At 49.4% G+C, this 18,669-nt stretch overlaps 1 protein-coding gene across 1 annotated transcript in view; it reads left to right on the top strand.

The window, feature by feature from the left end:
• CUX1 (cut like homeobox 1) overlaps positions 1 to 18,669 on the top strand; it is a 368,097-nt gene that overhangs the window by 77,092 nt on the left and 272,336 nt on the right. Inside the window, exon 2 of the mRNA XM_024745460.1 lies at positions 1,302 to 1,412. Within this exon, the coding sequence (XP_024601228.1) occupies positions 1,302 to 1,412 (111 nt within the window). The remainder of the gene's footprint in view (positions 1 to 1,301; positions 1,413 to 18,669) is intronic.

An 18,669-nucleotide genomic window follows, 5' to 3' on the forward strand; every position in this document is an offset into this window, starting at 1 on the left:
TCCCCCCAACCCCCCACCCCTTTAAAAACTCTCTGCCATTTCCAAGTTGACAGCACCCTAGATGTGTGTTCCAGCACTCCGCCGCCCCGTCTGGCAGCGGCCCACCCTGTAGCGGAACGAACGAAGTGCTCAGCAGCAGGGTTCGCAGACGCCTTTGGTTACTTCCGCCAGAAAGGAAGCAGGGTGGGTGGAGGGTGGGCGTAGAAGGCCTCTTGGCTTCCTGGATGTCTGTGCATGGATCTTCAGCTTGGAGTTTCCTCGCCTCCCTTAGCTCTGCCGGGCCTCGGGGCGACGGGCTGTACCACTGAGAAGCCACTTGGAGCCGCCGCCCGCATCCTAAGCAGAAAGTGCCCGTGTGTGTCTTCAGTGGCCAAAGCCACCCAGCACGAAAATGCGACTCTCGGTGGCTTCGGGAACGTGTCCTTGCACTCCTGCTGTCCGCCCAGGACACCACCCTCCTGGGCCCATCTGCCGCAGGCTTGTTTCAAACGGAGCCTCTTGGCTTCTCCTCCCAGAGCTTCCAACGCTAGGACCCAGGTTCTCTGACGCTCTGCGTGCCGGTTTGTTGTGTGCGACAGGGGCCCACCCACTCCTGTTGGTTCTCAGAGGCTCAGGGGCAAGTCGAAGGGTTGGGGGATAACACTGTTTCCAGGTGCCTCGCTTCCCAAGTTGACACGGCGCTGGAGATCCTTATTCTTGGGACTTGCCTCTTAAGGTCCCTTTTGAAAACAACTAACAGGTCCTGAACATGATGTCTGGCCTCTAGTAAGCCCACAATAAGTATCTGTTGAACAAAAGCAAATCAAATGTGACTACAGAAGATGCCAGGCCCAGAGAGTCAGACGGGATGCCCCGGGGAGCAGCCTGGAGTCAAGCAGCAGGACTGGGGCCCAGAGGCGTGGCAGGAAAGACGCTCGTGAAGAGCAGGAGCGAGTGACTCCGGGGAGGGCTGGCGCTTGGGCACTGGCCTGACTCTGGTGTTAGCCAAGAAAAATGCATCTGCGTGTCCTGTCATAGGAGCAGTCACCTGTGATGTGCCTGTCAATACACAGCATGTCAAGCCGAGTGGGTTTGGTTTTTTCAAGCCAGTCAGTGCACGGGGGCGGATGGGAGCCTCCTGGTGGTGCCCCGGTCCCTTTCCGCTGGCCCCCAGCCCCTCCTGGGCCACGAGGTGGTGATCCCTGGAGCCACGGGCTCCCCCACCGCCCCGCCACCCGGTGCCCTGGTCAGGTGCAAATGTGCTCTCCTCCCGTACAAAGTGCAATTACAATCTCGCCTTCCCTTCTTGTTTCTCTCCGCAGAGGGAACTCGATGCCACCGCAACAGTATTGGCGAACCGGCAGGATGAAAGCGAGCAGTCGAGAAAGCGGCTCATCGAGCAGAGCCGAGAGTTCAAGAAGAACACCCCAGAGGTGAGCGGCGGCGTCTCCCTCCCCGGCTCTCAGGAGAGGGGGCGTCTTACCGTCCCAGCGCGCGTTCGGAGGCTGTGCCGTGAGCACTTCATTCCTAGCTAGCAGACGGGCCGTCTGCTCCTTCCTTTCGGCTGCCCTTGGCCCCAACAGCGAGCCCCTGTGCGGTCTGGGGACCAGATGAAAGCCCGAGTGAATTCCAGATGCAGGTGCTGAGCCAGCTGGGGAGCCAGGGGCGGGACCCCAGCCCCTCCGTGCCCGTGTGCTCATGTCTGTGGGCAGGACCTCACCCCGGGTCCTTAGGGAGCGTGAGTACAGGGACAGAGCCGGGTGGCAGGGCCTCAGAGGGGCACCTGCAGGCTGCACGCATCCAAGGATGCAGTATGCCGACGCTTCTTGCGAAACAGACATTTAGTCTGGTCTGGCCTTTTACTTGCCTCTGTGTTTCCTGAAATATGCTTTAAAGGGCACTGGAAATGTGCACTTCGTGAGCTCCTAATTTTTCTTTTTCGGAAGTATGTGTTCAGAGGACAGTGTTTAGAGCGGCTGGGGCAGCCTTTTCCTGCCCTATTTTCTTGGTCCCTTGTTCCCTGAGTCCTTATCAAAGGCTTCAGAAGAAATAAAAAGACAGGAGAGTTTTACAGACAGTTGAGCAGACGTGAGGATTGCTTTCTGTGAGCTTCTGCCAGTTGGACCCACAGTGGTGCTTGTGCCAAGGGCTTGCACCCAGCCTCCTGCACCCTCCGCTCAGGTGTGAGTGCGTGGCGGGTGTTCAGAGCTTCAGCCCTGGCTGCCAGGCCTCCAGATTCTTCCATGGAGAACAAAGGAACAGGTCCTGGAAGAAAAGCTGCTTTCTGGGAGGGATGCTTCGAACTTTTATAATAGTCCCGGAAAATGATGTGTGAATTGAATTTGCTTAAAAGTGGACGCATTTGAAGTGCTCCAGAAGATCTTGCTGCTTAAGGGAGTGTTACTGTGAATCGTTGGGGGAAACAAGTAATTAAGCCTCTATTTTCAGAATAAGTATTCTAGGAGAAAAAATCGTGGTAGTCCAGTGGAAAGAAATAAGGCTCTAGGGGCAGACCCACCTGAGTTTTAAATTTTAGATTCACTGCTTACCCTCTCCACCCGACCCTGCCCTGAAACGTGGATCTTCCTTGTTGTATCAGGACCAGACACGCAGGTCAGAGTGATTCAGCCTTGGGGGTTGCTGTCCTCCATGCCGCTGGGGGTTGGGGGGTGGACTGCTGGTCTCCACATTCCACCTCGTCATGTCATGAGCAAAGGCGGGATCAGAGAAGGCAGTCGAGCGACAGGCCACCTTCCTCCTCTTGGGCTGCTCAGAGCAGACCTTCCCAGAGGGTCTCGCTGCGGGGTTTCTTGCACTCTTGTCTTTGACTTTGTTTCACTAGACCAGCCCGGGTCAGGTGTGTCTCTCGAGCCACCTTCAGCACTGATCTAGCAGCTAGCTGTCACCGCTGTTCTCTGTTCTCACTGTCCTTCCCTTGGTGACCATATGTCCAGGGGTGGCCGTAGAAAAATCTAAAAAAGAAGGGCAAGGTCATGCTTCTGAGGCGTCAGACAACAGTAGGTAGATATAATTCGTCCTGTGAGGAAGTGCAGTGAAGAGAACTGGATTCCTGGGTGTTCCTCTTGGGTCCCAAGGTCCTGTCAGCTAAAGGTGGTGCCGAGGAAGGGCGTGTCCCCTCCAGCCCCCTCGGGCTCAGCGACCGGGCCCCGTCCCTCCACTGACATCTAAACAGGGCTCGTCGGGCAGGAACTGGCCGCCGGCCCCCATCCATGGCCTATGTTGAATCCCAAGCCAGTTACTTGATGAAACCTAGCCTCAAACTTTGCATTTTATCTCCTAATCCCAGTAAGTGGAAGAGGCTTGGGGAGGAGCAGCCTGGTGAGGAAGAGCCATTTGGGGCATTGCTTTCCGGGGCGCGTTTTGTTTGTTTGTTTGTTCTTGATTTTTCTTTTTTTTGCGGGGGGGGTGTAGGATATGGTGTTCTTGATTTTTTTGGGGGGGTGGGGCTATAGGATGTGGGTTGGGAAATATCTCTGCAGGTTTTGCCAGAGCACGTTTTTAGACACCGTCTTCCACAGAGAAGGGGACGCAGAACCCCGCCTGTCAGGGATGGACGTTGCCATCCTGTTTGTCCCTGGCTCTGCCAGCTGGTCGGGGCTGGTGCCGTCTCGGGCTCCTCTTGTCACAGTCAGGAGGCCTCGCTGCGGCACACATTTCCAAGACGCGTGGAAGGGGGAAGCCGCTCACCGGCTGTTGCCCTGATGGCTCCCCTGCGTTTCCCAGTCCCGGACCTATCCTTGAATTTGGTATGGGGTTCCCATGGGAACTTGAGGCAAGACCCTGTAGAGAAGACAGGTTCACCTATGCTGCCAGCCATCCAGATCTGGTCTTCTGTAGATTTGGAAACCTCTTAAGGCTGCAGTGGAGGTGGGGGTGGGTAGCTTCAGCGAGGTCCTCCGGGGTGCATGATGGCGGTACTTAGGGGTCCTATGGTATGGGGGTGTCTGGGGGGCTCTGACGAGTGTGGGGCCTGGGACCCAGGTCAGGTATCGGGTCATCACCTTGTTTGGAGCTTCAGTCCAGAGGAGCCTGACCCGTCTGTGACATCAGTCACTTCTTCTGATTATTAAACAACTGAGGACAGATTAACACTTACTGTCGAGGGAACACTTCTGGAAATTGGACGTGTGAAGATGAAGGTTGCTTAGAACTTTGTTCTCAGGGGTAAAAAAAAAAAAAAGTTGGCTTGTTGACGGGGGTGCATCTCTGGGTGTGGACACAGACCAGCGTCCTCACGCCTCACACAGTCAACCGAGTGAGGACCGGGCTGGCAGGGCAGAGCCAGTGCCATTGGTCTTGCTGGCGTCACACCAAGTGCGTTGATTCTGGATGAAAACCCTGATGTCCCTCTTTGTTCTGGGAAAGGAGTCTGTTGAGTGTCTACTAAGTCTGTTAGGCAGGTTCAGGCTTCAGGGGGCAGTCAGAGGTGAGTGAAGCCGTCTGCCGACAGGGAGTTTGTGTTTTCCTGGACTGGTGCTGCCCAAGGGCAGCTGGGAAAGCCCGGGTCCAGGGGTGGGAGTGTGTGTGTGTGTGTGGACATGGGCGGGTCAGTGCCCACCCCACCAGCCAGGAGGAGCACAAGAGGCACCGCGGAGGCCGGAGCCTTGAAGACTTTTTGTTTAGAATGCAGTTCTTTCAGTTTCAGTTTTGTGTCATTAAATTAATGAATACATTCCTAGTCAATTGATAGTCTTGCTTCTGTCCTTTTCAACTCAAAATTGGAGTTAATCTGAAGGAGATGCAGTTACTCTGCATATGAAGTTTCATGCCTTTCTTTGACTCAGAAAAGAGTCCCTTTCGAAGGAAAACGTTCTAAATTTGAATTTTGTGACTAAACATCCATTCCCTATTGAGTTTATGATTGATAATTGAACGTAAAAGACTGGGGGGCGGTATTTCTAGGTTGTTTCACTTTTTGTATTTATTGCTGCAGGTGACTTACTGGCTGGTGTCGTTGGGCAAATGACTTAACCTCCCAAAGTCTCAGTTTCATCATCTGTAAAAAGTGTAATTGGCAGGGCCCAGCTCACAGGGTTGCTATGTGTGTGTAGTGTTTGTGTGTGTGTGTGTGTGGTATGTAGTGTGTGTAGTATGTAATGTGTGTGTAGTAAGTAGTATGTGGGGGTGGGGTGGGGGGAGAGCTCCACACAGGCCCAGCACTGAGAGTCTAGTACGTGTTTGTTCACGAGCATTAACTTGGAAAACATACTACAAAACACATGAGATACAGTTGTCTTCTGCTCCTCAAAGCCAGTTCAAGGAACTTAAAAAAAAAAAACAAACCACAACAAATATAGGTTGTTTTCACCCAAAGTGTTCCAAAAGTTGGTGTGTAATAACAGTTAATCATTTTACAAGTATTTTTGAGCACCTTCCACGTGCCGGATGGTTTGGCCCTGGGGATAAAATCCTATCCCCGTTCTTAAAAATTTCCTTATATTCTTACCAAGCAAGTACGCCATCCTGATAAGGCATGTTAAGTATAGGACAGTGTCTCTGGAATCTTCTGAATGCAGACTTTCCCCCAGAAGCACTCTTAGATCAGTGCTGATAAATTCCAAGCCACGTGTGTCACAGTGATTGTTACTGTAGGTGAGCAGGGCTGCTTTTTGAGCCTTGGTTCTCAACCTTTGAAGCATGGGAGAAGGACCTGCCCCCTGAGAAATGCACACGTTTGCACATAGTTTAGTTTCTCCTGGACCCCCTGAAACTCATCCAGGAGCCCCTGGCTTAATGCACAGCTGCAAGGCACGCTTTGGTGGTCTCAGTGGTCTCGGCGCACCACCCTGGGAGCTCTGTATGTGTCTCCCCCTTCACCTCCCTCCTAGTTCTGCCCAGACTGGGGGGTGGGGGGATGAAAGATGGGGGAAAGGGGCTGCGTGACAGATGAATGCTGAGGCCTTGACCTCTGGGCAGAGGCCAGTGCACTTCGGCCCCCGGGCTGGATTTTGGGGACCGGGAGGTGGGTAGAGGAACTGGGCCACCCCCGCGGACGAGGGGCCCTGCAGGCTGGCGGCAGGGGCAGGTGCCTCCGTGCTGGGTGGTACATTCTTCCTGCCCGAGGCTGGTGAAGAGCATGGCTAGGCTGGCGGCAGCTTTCTTGAAGCTCTTGAAGCCAGAACTGTGGATTCAGTGCAGGCCAAAACCCTGTGCCTTTCGCTTTTCTTGTTGCTTTGATCAGAGAGCCAGGGTGTGGGCGGGATTACCTTTGATGCCTCAGTGTTGATAAACCTAATGGCAGATTAGAGGACCAGGGATGTGGAGGGCCCTGCCCAGAACCCTCCTAGGGCACACGCGGCTCCTTACTCCTGGAAACTGAGTTACTTCCCATGGCGGGTGGGGACGGAGATAGGGACAGCAACGCTAGGGTTTCATGATTCTACCTAGGAGTTGCTTTGTTTCTTGGTTTTCTGTTTGATTAACTTTGAAGTTTGCTCCTGGGACCAACGTTTGTCTTGACCACCATCTCACAGCTGCTACTCGCCAGGCTGGGACTTGAAACCAGCCGGCCTGGCTCCTGAGTTGGTGCTTTTAGCTGCCTCCTCGACGGGCTGAGCATCTGGAGTGGTGCAGGCCCACAGAGTCAGGTCACGGGAGGTTTGCAGGGGGTGCCGTCCCAGCTCGGCGGCTCCAGCTATTTGAATGTGATGCTCAACTCTCAGAAGAAGGGTCTTCAGTGTTAGATTAGACTTGCTTCCAGATGGAGCACAAGGGATGGTTTTTGTTTTGTTGCCTTTCTTTTCAACAACAGAAGAACCATCCTTTATGGGGAGGAGGAAAGGAAAACCTCCGACTGGAGATGCTGCAGTTTTATCATAGAACCATCTTTGGGCCTCATTTTTGTGCTGGCAGAGTGTCCAGCTCCTAACCCAGAATGTGTCTTAGGCACCTGACTGTCAGACTTTGCTGGATTAATCTATGCTTCTTAGGAAAGGGGTCACATCTCTTCCGTGAGGTTTAAAACGCAGCTGCAATTCGGGAGCTCTCCTTGGTCATTTTTTTCCCCTGATGTATTTTTGCCTCAGCATTTCTTGCTCACTGGAGTGTTAATCCTCGTGACACCTGGTCCACCAGGCTCACATCCTGGGTCTGTTTCCCACATTTCTCCTGCGCAAACGCACGTGGCCTCTTTCTCCCGTCACCAGCTCTCGCTCCCGTCGTGACAGACAGAGCTCAGTGCCCGCCCTGACCGGGGCTCGGCTCCCTGACCACCCTCGATCCCCGATGGGGAAGGTGGCCCTGGGCCTGGCGCCTCCCGGGTCAGCAGGCCTGGCTCCGTGAAGGGAACGTTCTCTTTCCTGCTGACATAAGCGCCTGTTCGCGGGCGTTCATTTCCTGAGCGCCAGAATCTTAATTTGCCCTCTCTGTCTCTGGCTGGAGTGTTTTTCTGATTTTTACATTCTTAGGAAACCGTTATAGAATAGTCAGGAGTCATCTTGACATACAACTCGGGAAGCAATCTAGCACCACGGCTGAAATGAACTAGATTTGTAGATTTCTTCCCAACTCTGGCAGGTGGGGGCAGAGCGAGGGCGCCTTCTTTAAGTCCCCAGTCACTTTCTTATTGATCAGGATGGACTCCTTCTGAGTGAGATAAAAAGTCACGTGCCCCCAGCCCGTCTCCAGCACGCGTGAGCCAGCTGCTCCCCTTCTGCGGAGGTGAGGGGGACAGAAGGACGGAAAGATGCTGCAAACCTTGTGGCTCCTTTTGCGCTGCCTGTGAGAATGGAGTCAGCAGGCTGGGGGAGGGAAGGAGGGGGCAGTAATATAGTTGTGGCCCGGGCCCAAATGCATTTAGTCACTGCCTCTACAGCCTTTATATAGACACTGCAGGGAGTGACTCAGCCTGGAAAAAGAGCGTCACTTAAAAATAAAGTTGCAACTCAGATGGACACGTCCTGCACAGGCTGCCTCCAGACGGCGTGGCTGGGGGATTGGTGAGAAACCTGGGGTTGGGGTGGGTGTCTTTGCCCCACATGGCCCTGCAGGGGTCCCAGGCCGGTCAGGTGGCCAAGGTGAGGATGGTCTTTACAGCTGCATCGTGGAATTGGCATGAGGATTAAACGAGCTCACGAATGACTCCCCAAGCTTTTTAAACTATCAAACAATGTTCAGACGTTCTTCGCTACAATTGGACATGCTTGCGTGTTGAGCAGTGACTGAATTCTTCGCTCTTCTCTTGTTTTCAAGAAATTGACAGACTGTGGAGGCCTGTGTAGCTTCAGGCACATGGGAGACTAGAAATGCGAGCTTAGTTTTCCTGGTGCCTCACTGGACACGGGAATACGTTCATTGACGACCCACTGCACTGATTTGACAAATTGCGACCTTTTTTTTTACTAGTTTAATCCCACTTTATTAAATACACATAATCATACAGAGCCCAAAGCCTGGAGGGTTAATCACCAAAATGCTAACCGTATATCATTTCTGTAGGGAGTAGGGGAGGGGTACAGGTGACATTCATTGTCTTCTTTCTGTTCTTCTATACTGTCAACAAATTGTGACTTTTTTTTTAAACCATAACTAGGACTTTTTTTTTTTTAAGTTTTATTGGAATACAGTCATGGTTTCTTGTTTTTTAAGTTTTATGTATTTATTTAGGCTGTGCTGGGTCTTCGTTGCGGTGCACGGGCTTAATTGCAGTACGTAGGATCTTAGTTCCCAGACCAGGGATCAAACCCAGGCCCCCTGCGTTGGGAGTGCGGAGTCTTAACTGTTGGACCACCAGGGAAGTCCTAACAAATTGTGACTTTTAAAGAGAAGGGCAGACCAGACGTGCCCCTAGGGACACTGGCCTTTCAGGAAGGGTAGTGGTGGGGAGGAGGCCTGTAAGCTTGAAGACCGGGGGATGAAGGTGGACACCATCCAGGAACACGGACACCCCCAGTGCCCCGCAGACCACTCACATCGGGGACCCAGGAATCTAGACGCAGCCCCTCTGCTGAGTCTGCAGCTCTGGTACAATTACTTCCTCCCACTTCGGAAGGGGAAAGGCCTGTAGGCCGGAGCTGCGGCTCCATCCATCATGCGTACTTAGCTGTGCACCTTGAGCACCATGGACGCCGGGTGATCATACTTACAGCATTCGTTTAGGACTCTTTTCTTTACAAAATAGAATCTTTAAAATATATATGAACACATATGTGTGGAATCTAGAAAAATGGTTCAGATGGACGTATTTGCAGGGCAGGAATAGAGACACAGACGTAGAGAACGGACATGTAGACACAGTGAGGGAAGGAGAGGGTGGGATGAACTGGGAGATTAGGACTGACATAAACGCACTACCATATGTAAAGTAGATAGTTAGTGGGAACCTGCTGTATAGCACAGGGAGCTCAGCTCAGTACTCTGTGATGACCTAGAGGGGTGGGATGTGGGGCGGGATGGGAGGGAGGTCCAAGAGGGAGGGGGTATATGTATAGGTATAGCTGATGCGCTTCGTTGTACAGCAGAAACTGACACGACATTGTAAAGCAACTCTACTCCAGTTTCAAAAAATGTTAACTCTACTGCTCTACAAGATTCATTTCTCAAACAGGCAGATAAAATTTTACTTAACACTTTAATTTTATTTTCTGTACAGAATTTTTAAAAAATTTCAAGAACTGCCTTTCTTTGGCAGTTCCTCAAAATGTTAAACACAGAATTACCCTATGACCCAGCACTTCCACTCCTAGGTATATATCCAAAAGAATTGAAGACATGTCCACGCAAAGACTTGTATGTGAATGTTTATAGCAGTGCTATTGGAAATAGTCAAAAAGTAGAAACAACCCAAGCGTCCATCAAGAGATGAATCAACAAACAAAATGTGATATAGCCATACAATGGAATATTATTCAGCTATAAAAAGGAATAACATGTTATAATATAGATGAACTTTGAGTCATTTTGCTCAGTAAGGGAAGCTAGACACAAAATGCCACATGACTGCATTTATATGAAATGTCCATAATAGGCAAATCCATAGAAGTAGATTAGGAGTGGCCAGGGGGATAGGGAGTGACTGCTAATGCTTATGGGGTTTTTTGGGGGGATGATGGAAACGTTCTGGAATTAGATAGTAGTGATGCTTGCACAACTTTGTGTATATGCCAGACACCACTGAACTGTACACTTTCTTTGTTTTTATTTTTATTTTGGCTGTGTTGGGCCTTCATTGCTGCACACGGGCTTTCTCTAGTTGTGGTGAGCGGGGGCTACTCTTTGTTGCAGTGCGTGGGCTTCTCATTGCAGTGACTTCTCTTGTTACGGAGCATGGGCTCTAGGCACACGGGCTTCAGTAGTTGTGGCTCGCGGGCTCTAGGGCGCAGGCTCAGTAGTCGCGGTGCACGGGCTTAGTTGCTGCATGGCATGTCGGATCTTCCCGGACCAGGGCTCGAACCCGTGTCCCCTGCATTGGCAGGCAGATTCTTTTCTTTTCTTGCGATACGCGGGCCTCTCACTGTTGTGGCCTCTCCCGTTGCGGAGCACAGGCTCCGGACGCGCAGGCTCAGCGGCCATGGCTCACGGGCCTAGCCACTCTGCGGCATGTGGGACCTTCCTGGACCGGGGCACGAACCCGTGTCCCCTGCATCGGCAGGCAGACTCTTCAACCACTGCACCACCAAGGAAGCCCTGAACTGTACACTTTAACAAGATAAACTTTATGGTATGTGAATTATATCTCAATTAAGGTTTTTTATTTATAATGCCTTTCTTTGTGGGGTGTGGGAGATCCCTGCACAGGTGGTCTGTTCACTTGTTCTCTCTCTCTCTCTCTCTTTTTTTTTTTTTCCTTTTGCGGTACGCTTGCCTCTCACTGTTGTGGCCTCTCCTGTTGGGGAGCACAGGCTCCGGACGCGCAGGCCCAGCAGCCATGGCTCACGGGCCCAGCGGCTCCGCGGCATGTGGGATCTTCCCGGACCGGGGCACGAACCCGTGTCCCCTGCATCGGCAGGCGGACTCTCAACCACTGTGCCACCAGGGAAGCCCACACTTGTTCTCTCTTATCCTCTGAAGAGATTCCCTACATAAAAGGGTCTTGTGGATTTCATTTGGGCAGTGGCCAGCTCGGTTTGGAAAAGGCTGCTCCAATATTTGGCCAGATTATAAAGCCCAAATAATCAACTTGGGTGTTTAATCATTCCAGAATCACTCACTGTTAAGTTATAAGAAGACTTTAACTAGAAAAAGTTTAAAAATTAAAAGTGAACTTTTAACTGTTACCAATTAAACTCTTTAAGCCAGTTTATCAACCCAAGAGGTTATTTTCTGGTTTCTTCTGGGTCCCTAGGAGAGAAAACCTGCCTTGAGGGTGGTAGATAGAGAGAGTAATGAATGCAACACAAATGTCATTCAGCCCCCGGTCGGTAATGGCTGGTGGCCACGTTATTCCCCCTCATTCCAGAGAGACCCTGCAGTACGCTCCCAAGGCACCAAGGAGGCCTCTAGAGCAGAAGAGGACTTAGCTCAGGCTTGGACGCAGGGAGTGAGTCTAGCTCCATGGCTCAGTGGCATTGGGACAGAAACTTAACTTCAGTTCCTCCATCTGCAAAAGTATATTCTGCTTACTTCAAGAGACCATGTTGAGGAACATGTGAGATTCCTGGGAAGTAAATGGCCAGTCCTGGGCTGGAGTGGAGTGGACAAGCCAGTAAGTGGTGACCAGGATCTTTGGGCTAAGTTACCTTGACCAAGATCACCAGGCATTCTGGGACGCAGACCCCATGTGTATAAATGGAACTGACAATATCCCAGCTGCTGGGCAGGTGAAATGAATTCAGTTGTAAGGAACATATAGTAGGTGCTCAATAAACACTTTTCTTCCTGCATTCTTTCCTCCCTCCCTCCCTCCCTCCCTTCCTTCCTTCCTTCCTTCCTTCTGAGCCCGTTCCTGGGCCAGGGGCCGTCTGAGGTTCTGAGATACAGCAAGACACCGAGAGAAGGTTCTGGCTCATGTGGGAGTAGGCAGACAGTGACCACGTAAACAAGTGACACACAGGATAATTTCAGGTGGTGATGAGAATGAAAACAGGACAGTACGGCAGTGAGTATGGACGGGTGGAAGGATCTTCAGGAAGTTAGGACAGTTTCTTGAATCAAAAAATGGAAAATGACCTTTTGCACAGCTCCCTGCTGCTACCCTTGCTGAATTCCGGCAGATTGCTTAGCTGCGGGGTCCCTGTAATTTCTTTCAGCTAAAAGCCTGATGGCCTGTGTTTGCTCTTATCACTTAGTGACTTTGAGCCACCAGATTCGGTCCCTCTGCTTCCTAAGACCGGGAGCTTTTCCATTCGGATGTCAGAAAGTTCGGTTGGTAAACATTTGCGTTGGAGGGAGGCCTTGTTTTGTTTGACTGCCTTTGGCCCAGAAAAGTGAATTCGAAGGTAATCAATGAAGAGTTAATCTCTTGTTCTGTGTTGGTTATACAGGAAGCAGGCAGAACTGCTCCAGGAGCCCTGACCTGGGGGCCACGCGTGGCATCTGCAGAGCCCTTAGGACCCGCTTGCTTCCCGGGAGCGGCCTGTCCCGACTCACTCACTGAAATGTCGCAGGGCTGCCGTTCCCTTTCCTTCCTGAGCCCGTGTGCCACTTCCTCTATGCATCTAGCAGTTTTCAAAGGGCCATTTTAAGTATAACAGACAGATTCTCTGAGAGTTTAATAACTGTCAGAAGGAAAAGGCTGTAATTAGATGCATGTGGCGTGGAAGTTTAGTCGAGACCACTCTGAGTTGTATAACCTCCAAGCCTCCATTTTCTTATCCAGAAAATGGGAGTGATGACAACTCTTGCAGGGTAATTATGAGTCAGACAGAACGCTGTAGACGGACCAGAGTAACCTTGGCAAATGGCGGGAGCTCAATAAATGGTCTGTTGAGTGTATGTTATAGGAATCGAATCTTTTAAAAGGGGAAATTGTGTTCACGAGTGAATTTGAAAGCTATAAATGAGCACTAAAATTTAAAAAAACAAAACAAAACTTTTTGGGGGGGGCAGGGGGGCCTCGCCGCTCGGCACGTGGGATCTTAGTTCCGACCAGGGCTCAAACCTGTGCCCCCTGCAGTGGAAAACACGGGGTCCTAACCACTGGACCGCCAGGGAAGTCCCCCACACAAAGATACTCTTAAAGCGTTAAGTAGATGTATAGGTCTATAAGCTATAGACCTAGTTTCTAGGGCAGACTTGAATAGATTCAGTTAAATTAAAATACACTCCTTCCATATGTGTCTAGATGGTCATTTTCTCTCCCTTTGTATTGGTGCTACTGTTCGTGGAGTGGAAATATTTGCCTAAACTCTCTCTTTGGAAGCTGTTCTTTGGGAGCAGCCCGTAGCTTGTCTTTCTGGTCAGTAACCTCAACCGAAGTACATTTTGGGTAGAGAATGTCATTCTACATAGGATGTAGTAATAACCCGGGTATAGACCGGAGCTCACAGCTCCTCTCAGTAAACATCCTTGTTGTGTGCAATTTGTCAGGTATGATGGTTAAATGGGAAAGCCGTAACATTTGGTTGAAATTGTGGTGAAGTGTTATTTATTCATATTTATCGAGTACTTACCAAGAGCCAAGCATTATGTAAGTGCATCACGGTCACCCAAGGAGGTGGGTGTCCTTAGTGCCACTTTACAGAGTGCAAGCCAGCTGCCTCCCAGGCAGACAGACTCCCAAGAACGAGGCCGTAACCATTGTGTCAGACTGCCCCCTTTTAGCTTCCAAAAGTCGATTTTTAGTCAGTTAATTGTAAGCGGTTTCTCTTCTGCTGGTTAAAAAAACAACCAAAAAAAAATATATATATATATTTTGAGTATCGCTCTGAAGTGACACACCCACTTAAAGGGTGTTGTACGTGCCGGGTGTGCGTTTTGCGGGATTATACCCAGGGAAGAGCGGTTAGGCTAAAATCTGACGTTTACTTGAAAACACTGGTTACCTTACGGGAATTTTCATAACCCAAAGCACAGGAAAATCTCCCCTTCTGTTTTGAGATTTTTGTCAGTCAAGGACGAGACAGATGACAGGTCCTGCTGACCCTGAGATCTGTTGTCTTAAGTTTTTCTTTCTTTGCCCAAGGGGGCTACGGGCGGGAATAGTTGGGGCTAATCATTGAACACTGGTTTTTGTTTTTTGTTTTTTTGCCACGTTGTACGGCATGCGGGATCCCAGTTCCCCGACCAGGGATTGAACCTGGGGCCACGGCAGTGGCAGCGTGGAGTCTCAACCACTGGATCGCCAGGGAAGTCCTGAACACTGATTATTAACTATTGTCGGGTCTTGGTTTTAACTTGAAAATGTAAGTTGCAGAAAACTTGCATTACGCGCCTACACACCGTGCAGAGTGTAATAATTTTCTTTGTGGTCCAGTATTTTAGCAGGAAGACATTATGGTATTGTTGATACAGTTAAAAGGACAGTTGTATCGGGAACCAGGACACTTGGATCCTGATTCTGGTTCTGCCACTGACTGGATTTGAAGGCTGAGCAGGCCAGGTCCCCTCTGTTGTTTGATGGCCGTGCAGCGTGGCCGAGATCCGAAGGCGCGGAGCTGGGCCCACTCCCTCCCCGTCCGGCTCACTCCTGTTCACCCTCCGTGGGCCCAAGACTTCTGGGCTGCCCTTTCTTCTCAACAGGCCTCACCTACTTTACCACTTGGGGTTTTTCTATTCAGAATTCATTCTGCACACAGCAAAACGTTATGGCGATCCCATTGTATGTGGGTTGGGGTGTACCCGGGCAGCTCTGTTTTGAGGGCTCTGGTCACTGCAGGGACGCAGCGGGAAGAGCTCATAACAACAGCTGACACTTACTGAGCGCTTACTGTGTACCAAACACTGTTCTAAAGACTTTAACTGTATTGGCTGATTTAACACACAGGATCCCTGTGAAATAGGTACAATATTTCTCTCCATTTCAACGAGAGGAAAACTGAGCCCCTTAGAGGAGGGCGGAGGTCCACTAGGGCGTCACAGCTCAGAAGCGGAGAAGCTGCCTGGAGGTTGGGAATGCAGGCCCGCTGGCGGCAGGTCTGAGGCCCCTGGGGTGGGATGGGTCCCCGGAGCCGCCTTCCCTGCCCCCCGCAGCCCCCCGCAGCCCCCGGCAACTGCCTCCCTGGCAGCCAGACTCCCCAGCACAGTCCGGGGAGGGCACGGAGGCTGGATTACTTCTCACATGGGTAACTTGCATCCTGGGCCACTTCAGCTGCAGGGCCCCCCCTTGGCGGTTCCCTACTTCACATTTAAAAGGTCACTGTTGTAGTTCCGAAGTCCAGTTGGGGCCCCAGTTTCACCCCGTATTTATTCATCCGTTCGCTGTCTCCGCACCGTTGCCAAGAGCGTCTGCTGTCAGGTATCCTGAGATTGGACAGTTAGTGACAGTTGTCTTCCTGGGGGACCCCCCCGCCCCCCAGCCTTGGGGAGGCGGGGCAACCTCAGCTCCTAACACCTCCTACTCCGCCTTCAACGTTGTGTCACAAGAAGCTCTTGCATTTGTAAGGTACTGGGTAAATTTTAACCTGCAAACGTTTTGAGTCAAACAGACCCTGGCACACACATCTTCCAAGAACTTCTTGTGCGAGGGAGTGGCCCTTGGGTAGAAAGACCCAGAAGGTACGGCTGCCTTTGCCTCCCCTGGGTCCCACTCACAGGACTCACACAGGATCTTACCTGCATGACATAGTTCTTTTATATGCAAAGCCGTGTGACCGGGTTTATTATTATTATTTTTCATATGAAGTATTTCTAGCATACCGAAAAGTATGAAAACAAAACACAGGTTTCTGTGCCCTTCATGACGACTGGAAAGATGTTAACGTTTCGTCCATTTGCTTCTGATGCCTCTTTTTCAAACAGAAATAAACTGTTATATTTGCAGCTAAAATTCCACCTCCCTGCCTTCCCCTCCTTTCTTCCTTAGATAAAAATCCATCCTGAAACTGGTGTTTCATCGCTGTATGCTTTTTGCATTCATAGCAATGTTTATGCACTCATAAACAATAGATATTGTTTTATATATATATATCTATCTATTTTACTATTTACACACATGGTAGGCAAATGGTATCTTGTGATATCTGTATATATCCTCTGCCACCTGGTCTTTTAAAAATTCATTCCACTGTGTGCATGGACCACGGATGATGTATCCGTTGCCCTCCTGAGATGGCACGTGGATTTTTGGTTGTTGTTGACACTCTTTCTTTATTATTATACCCGTCCTGGGGAGTGGGTTCAGGAATTTACCGAGGTGAACCCCCCAGAAGTGTGGTCCCCGGTCACAGCTTGGCCAGGTGGGTGTTGCCAGTTAGCTGCCCTCAGTGGCTACATGCTGTCATGCCCCCCCGTCTCCCAGTACCTGTTCCGGCCACATCCTCATTGGGTTTTGCTATATTTCCTTATTTCTAACGTGGGAGGACATCCTTTTGTACAATGACTGGCCTATACAGTTTCCTCTTTTGTGTCGTAACTGCTTGTATCTTTTGCCCATTTTCCTATCGGGCTGTTGGCTGTTTTCTTACCGACTTGTAGGAAATTTTAATACCCAGAATCTGGATCCTTTGTTGCGTGTGTACACGGCTGCTCTCTCCTCCTAGGCCGTGGCCTGTCTTTTCACTGTGTTTATGTTGTCCTTGGTCACATGGAAGATTTTAATTTTAATGCAGGTGGCTTTTATTTTTCCAGTTTTTGATGTAAAGTGTGGGTTTTTTAATCTTACTTCAGAAATTCTCCCTATGCTGATGTCATAAAAACAGTCTCTGGTGTTTTCCTTCAACAGTTTTTTGGTTTTGCTTTTTACATCAGGCCTGTGAAGTATTGTGTGGATGGCGACTGGGTGAGGCTATAATTTTATCTTTGTCCATTGAGGGCCCCTTGACGCAGAACCATTTACCGTGGAGTTCCCCTTTCCCGAGGGTTAACTTCTGCACCTCTGCCAGGCACCACGCCCGCCCCTAGGCCCCCAGTCTGTCCAACCCGACGCTGTCTGCATGGTTATTACTATATTATTGCCATAATTATTTCCATACTATTACTAAGTCTTGATATCTAGTAGAGGAAGGCCCATCCTCATGGTTCTTCAAAACCATCTAGACTGTGCTTCCGTATGACTTTGAGAATCATTTATTCGGTGCCATTTGAAAAATTCTCTCGGGATTTTTATTGGAAAAGTGTTGAATTTGTAGATGAATCCGGGGAGACTTCATAAGGTGTTTAGAGTCTGGGTGGAATTACTCTAGACCTTATTCTTAGGTGGATTTCATTCCATGCCTGACTCCAGGGATCCATGAAAATGACACACGCTTAACTCACTCTGGTTCGTTGTGTGGATACAAAACAGTCAACATTGAAGGATTGATCATGTAGTCTGGAGCCAGGCATAAAAATAAACCCCACTCTGTTATCATAGGTGGCTGTGATTAAGATCAGGCCAAAGGTCAGCTGTGGGCCTCCTCACATTGACAGTTTCCTTCAGAAGATTAAGTGGTTCTTCATTTTTGGCCCAGGTCATCAGTAGCTTAAAGCCATTACTGTCTATTGGCTGTTTGGTTTGTCTGAAATATGGGGCTGGTCTCAGCCTATTTCCCTGGGGTCAGGTGTGTTCACATAATCAAAGTGCCAGGACCCCATATCGTATGCGTGTGTGTGTGTACGTACACAAAGTAGCCTTCTCTGGGGAGGAATGCACAGCGCCAGGACACAGAGATGCCCTTTTGTGCCTTTGCATTTTAAAATGTGCGTTCTGTATTCGTAGAGTGTTTTCGAGCTTACTTTTGAGACAGGCTTGTTCAGCGACAGTCACATGTGCTTTGGAAAATGACCGTTTGTGATGCTGTCAACCACATGCAAACTGAAGAAAAATGAAGATGGCTTTTCTGTTGATGTGTGTTCAGGGGTTTTCATTAGTCCAATGCAGTTCCCATGACCTGTTCGGGGAAGGGTGAAAGCTTCTGTTTCCTTTCATTAAAAGTTGATGATGAGAATATTTTTATTTATTTTGTTTACATATAAACAACCCATGAAAAGTATTCCATGTATATTCAGATGATTACTTTAACACAGTAAAGGAAAAAAGAAAATGCTGGTTCCAACAGTGACAGGAGACCAGAAAAGGAAAAAATGACCTGTGAATAGGGATGAAGAAATTAAAGTGAAAAATACGACCAGGGCAGGTTGGGCTAATAAAGTGAAGAGTAGAACTTGGGGTTTAATTCTTTTTGCTGGTATAAGGGAAATGTTTATCTTTCTTTCTCTCTTTGTCTTTTCCTTTCAGATCCATTTGTAGTTGAAACTAGATAAAATGTTGGACTGTGTTAATTTTCTGGATTATAAGTGTGGGAAAGGAGTTCCATGGTAACCCTTCTTAAGTAAATGAACTCATGTTAGAACCAAAAGAGTTGAGAGTAATTTTTATTTTAAAATTCTTTTTGCATTAACACATCTGCAATGTTGAGGAATATATGGAAAATTGAAATAGTGCTTCTATCCTGCTGTGTCTCCAGTACATCAATAAATCACCCTTTTTTTTTCCTTTTAAAATGTCTGGCCTTGTAATTTATGTTTGCATAACCCATTACTAAATTCATAGTAGGTGTTTTAGTTGGCAGGCATTATTCCCGGGATTCTGAGGATCTTAAAAAAAACAAAACAAAAACTACAGAGCCTTTGTTAGTATTTATATGTAAGTGGACT

The sequence above is a fragment of the Neophocaena asiaeorientalis genome, unplaced genomic scaffold, assembly GCF_003031525.2.
Source record: "Neophocaena asiaeorientalis asiaeorientalis breed wild unplaced genomic scaffold, Neophocaena_asiaeorientalis_V1.1 scaffold461, whole genome shotgun sequence".
Classification (NCBI taxonomy): Eukaryota; Metazoa; Chordata; class Mammalia; order Artiodactyla; family Phocoenidae; genus Neophocaena; species Neophocaena asiaeorientalis.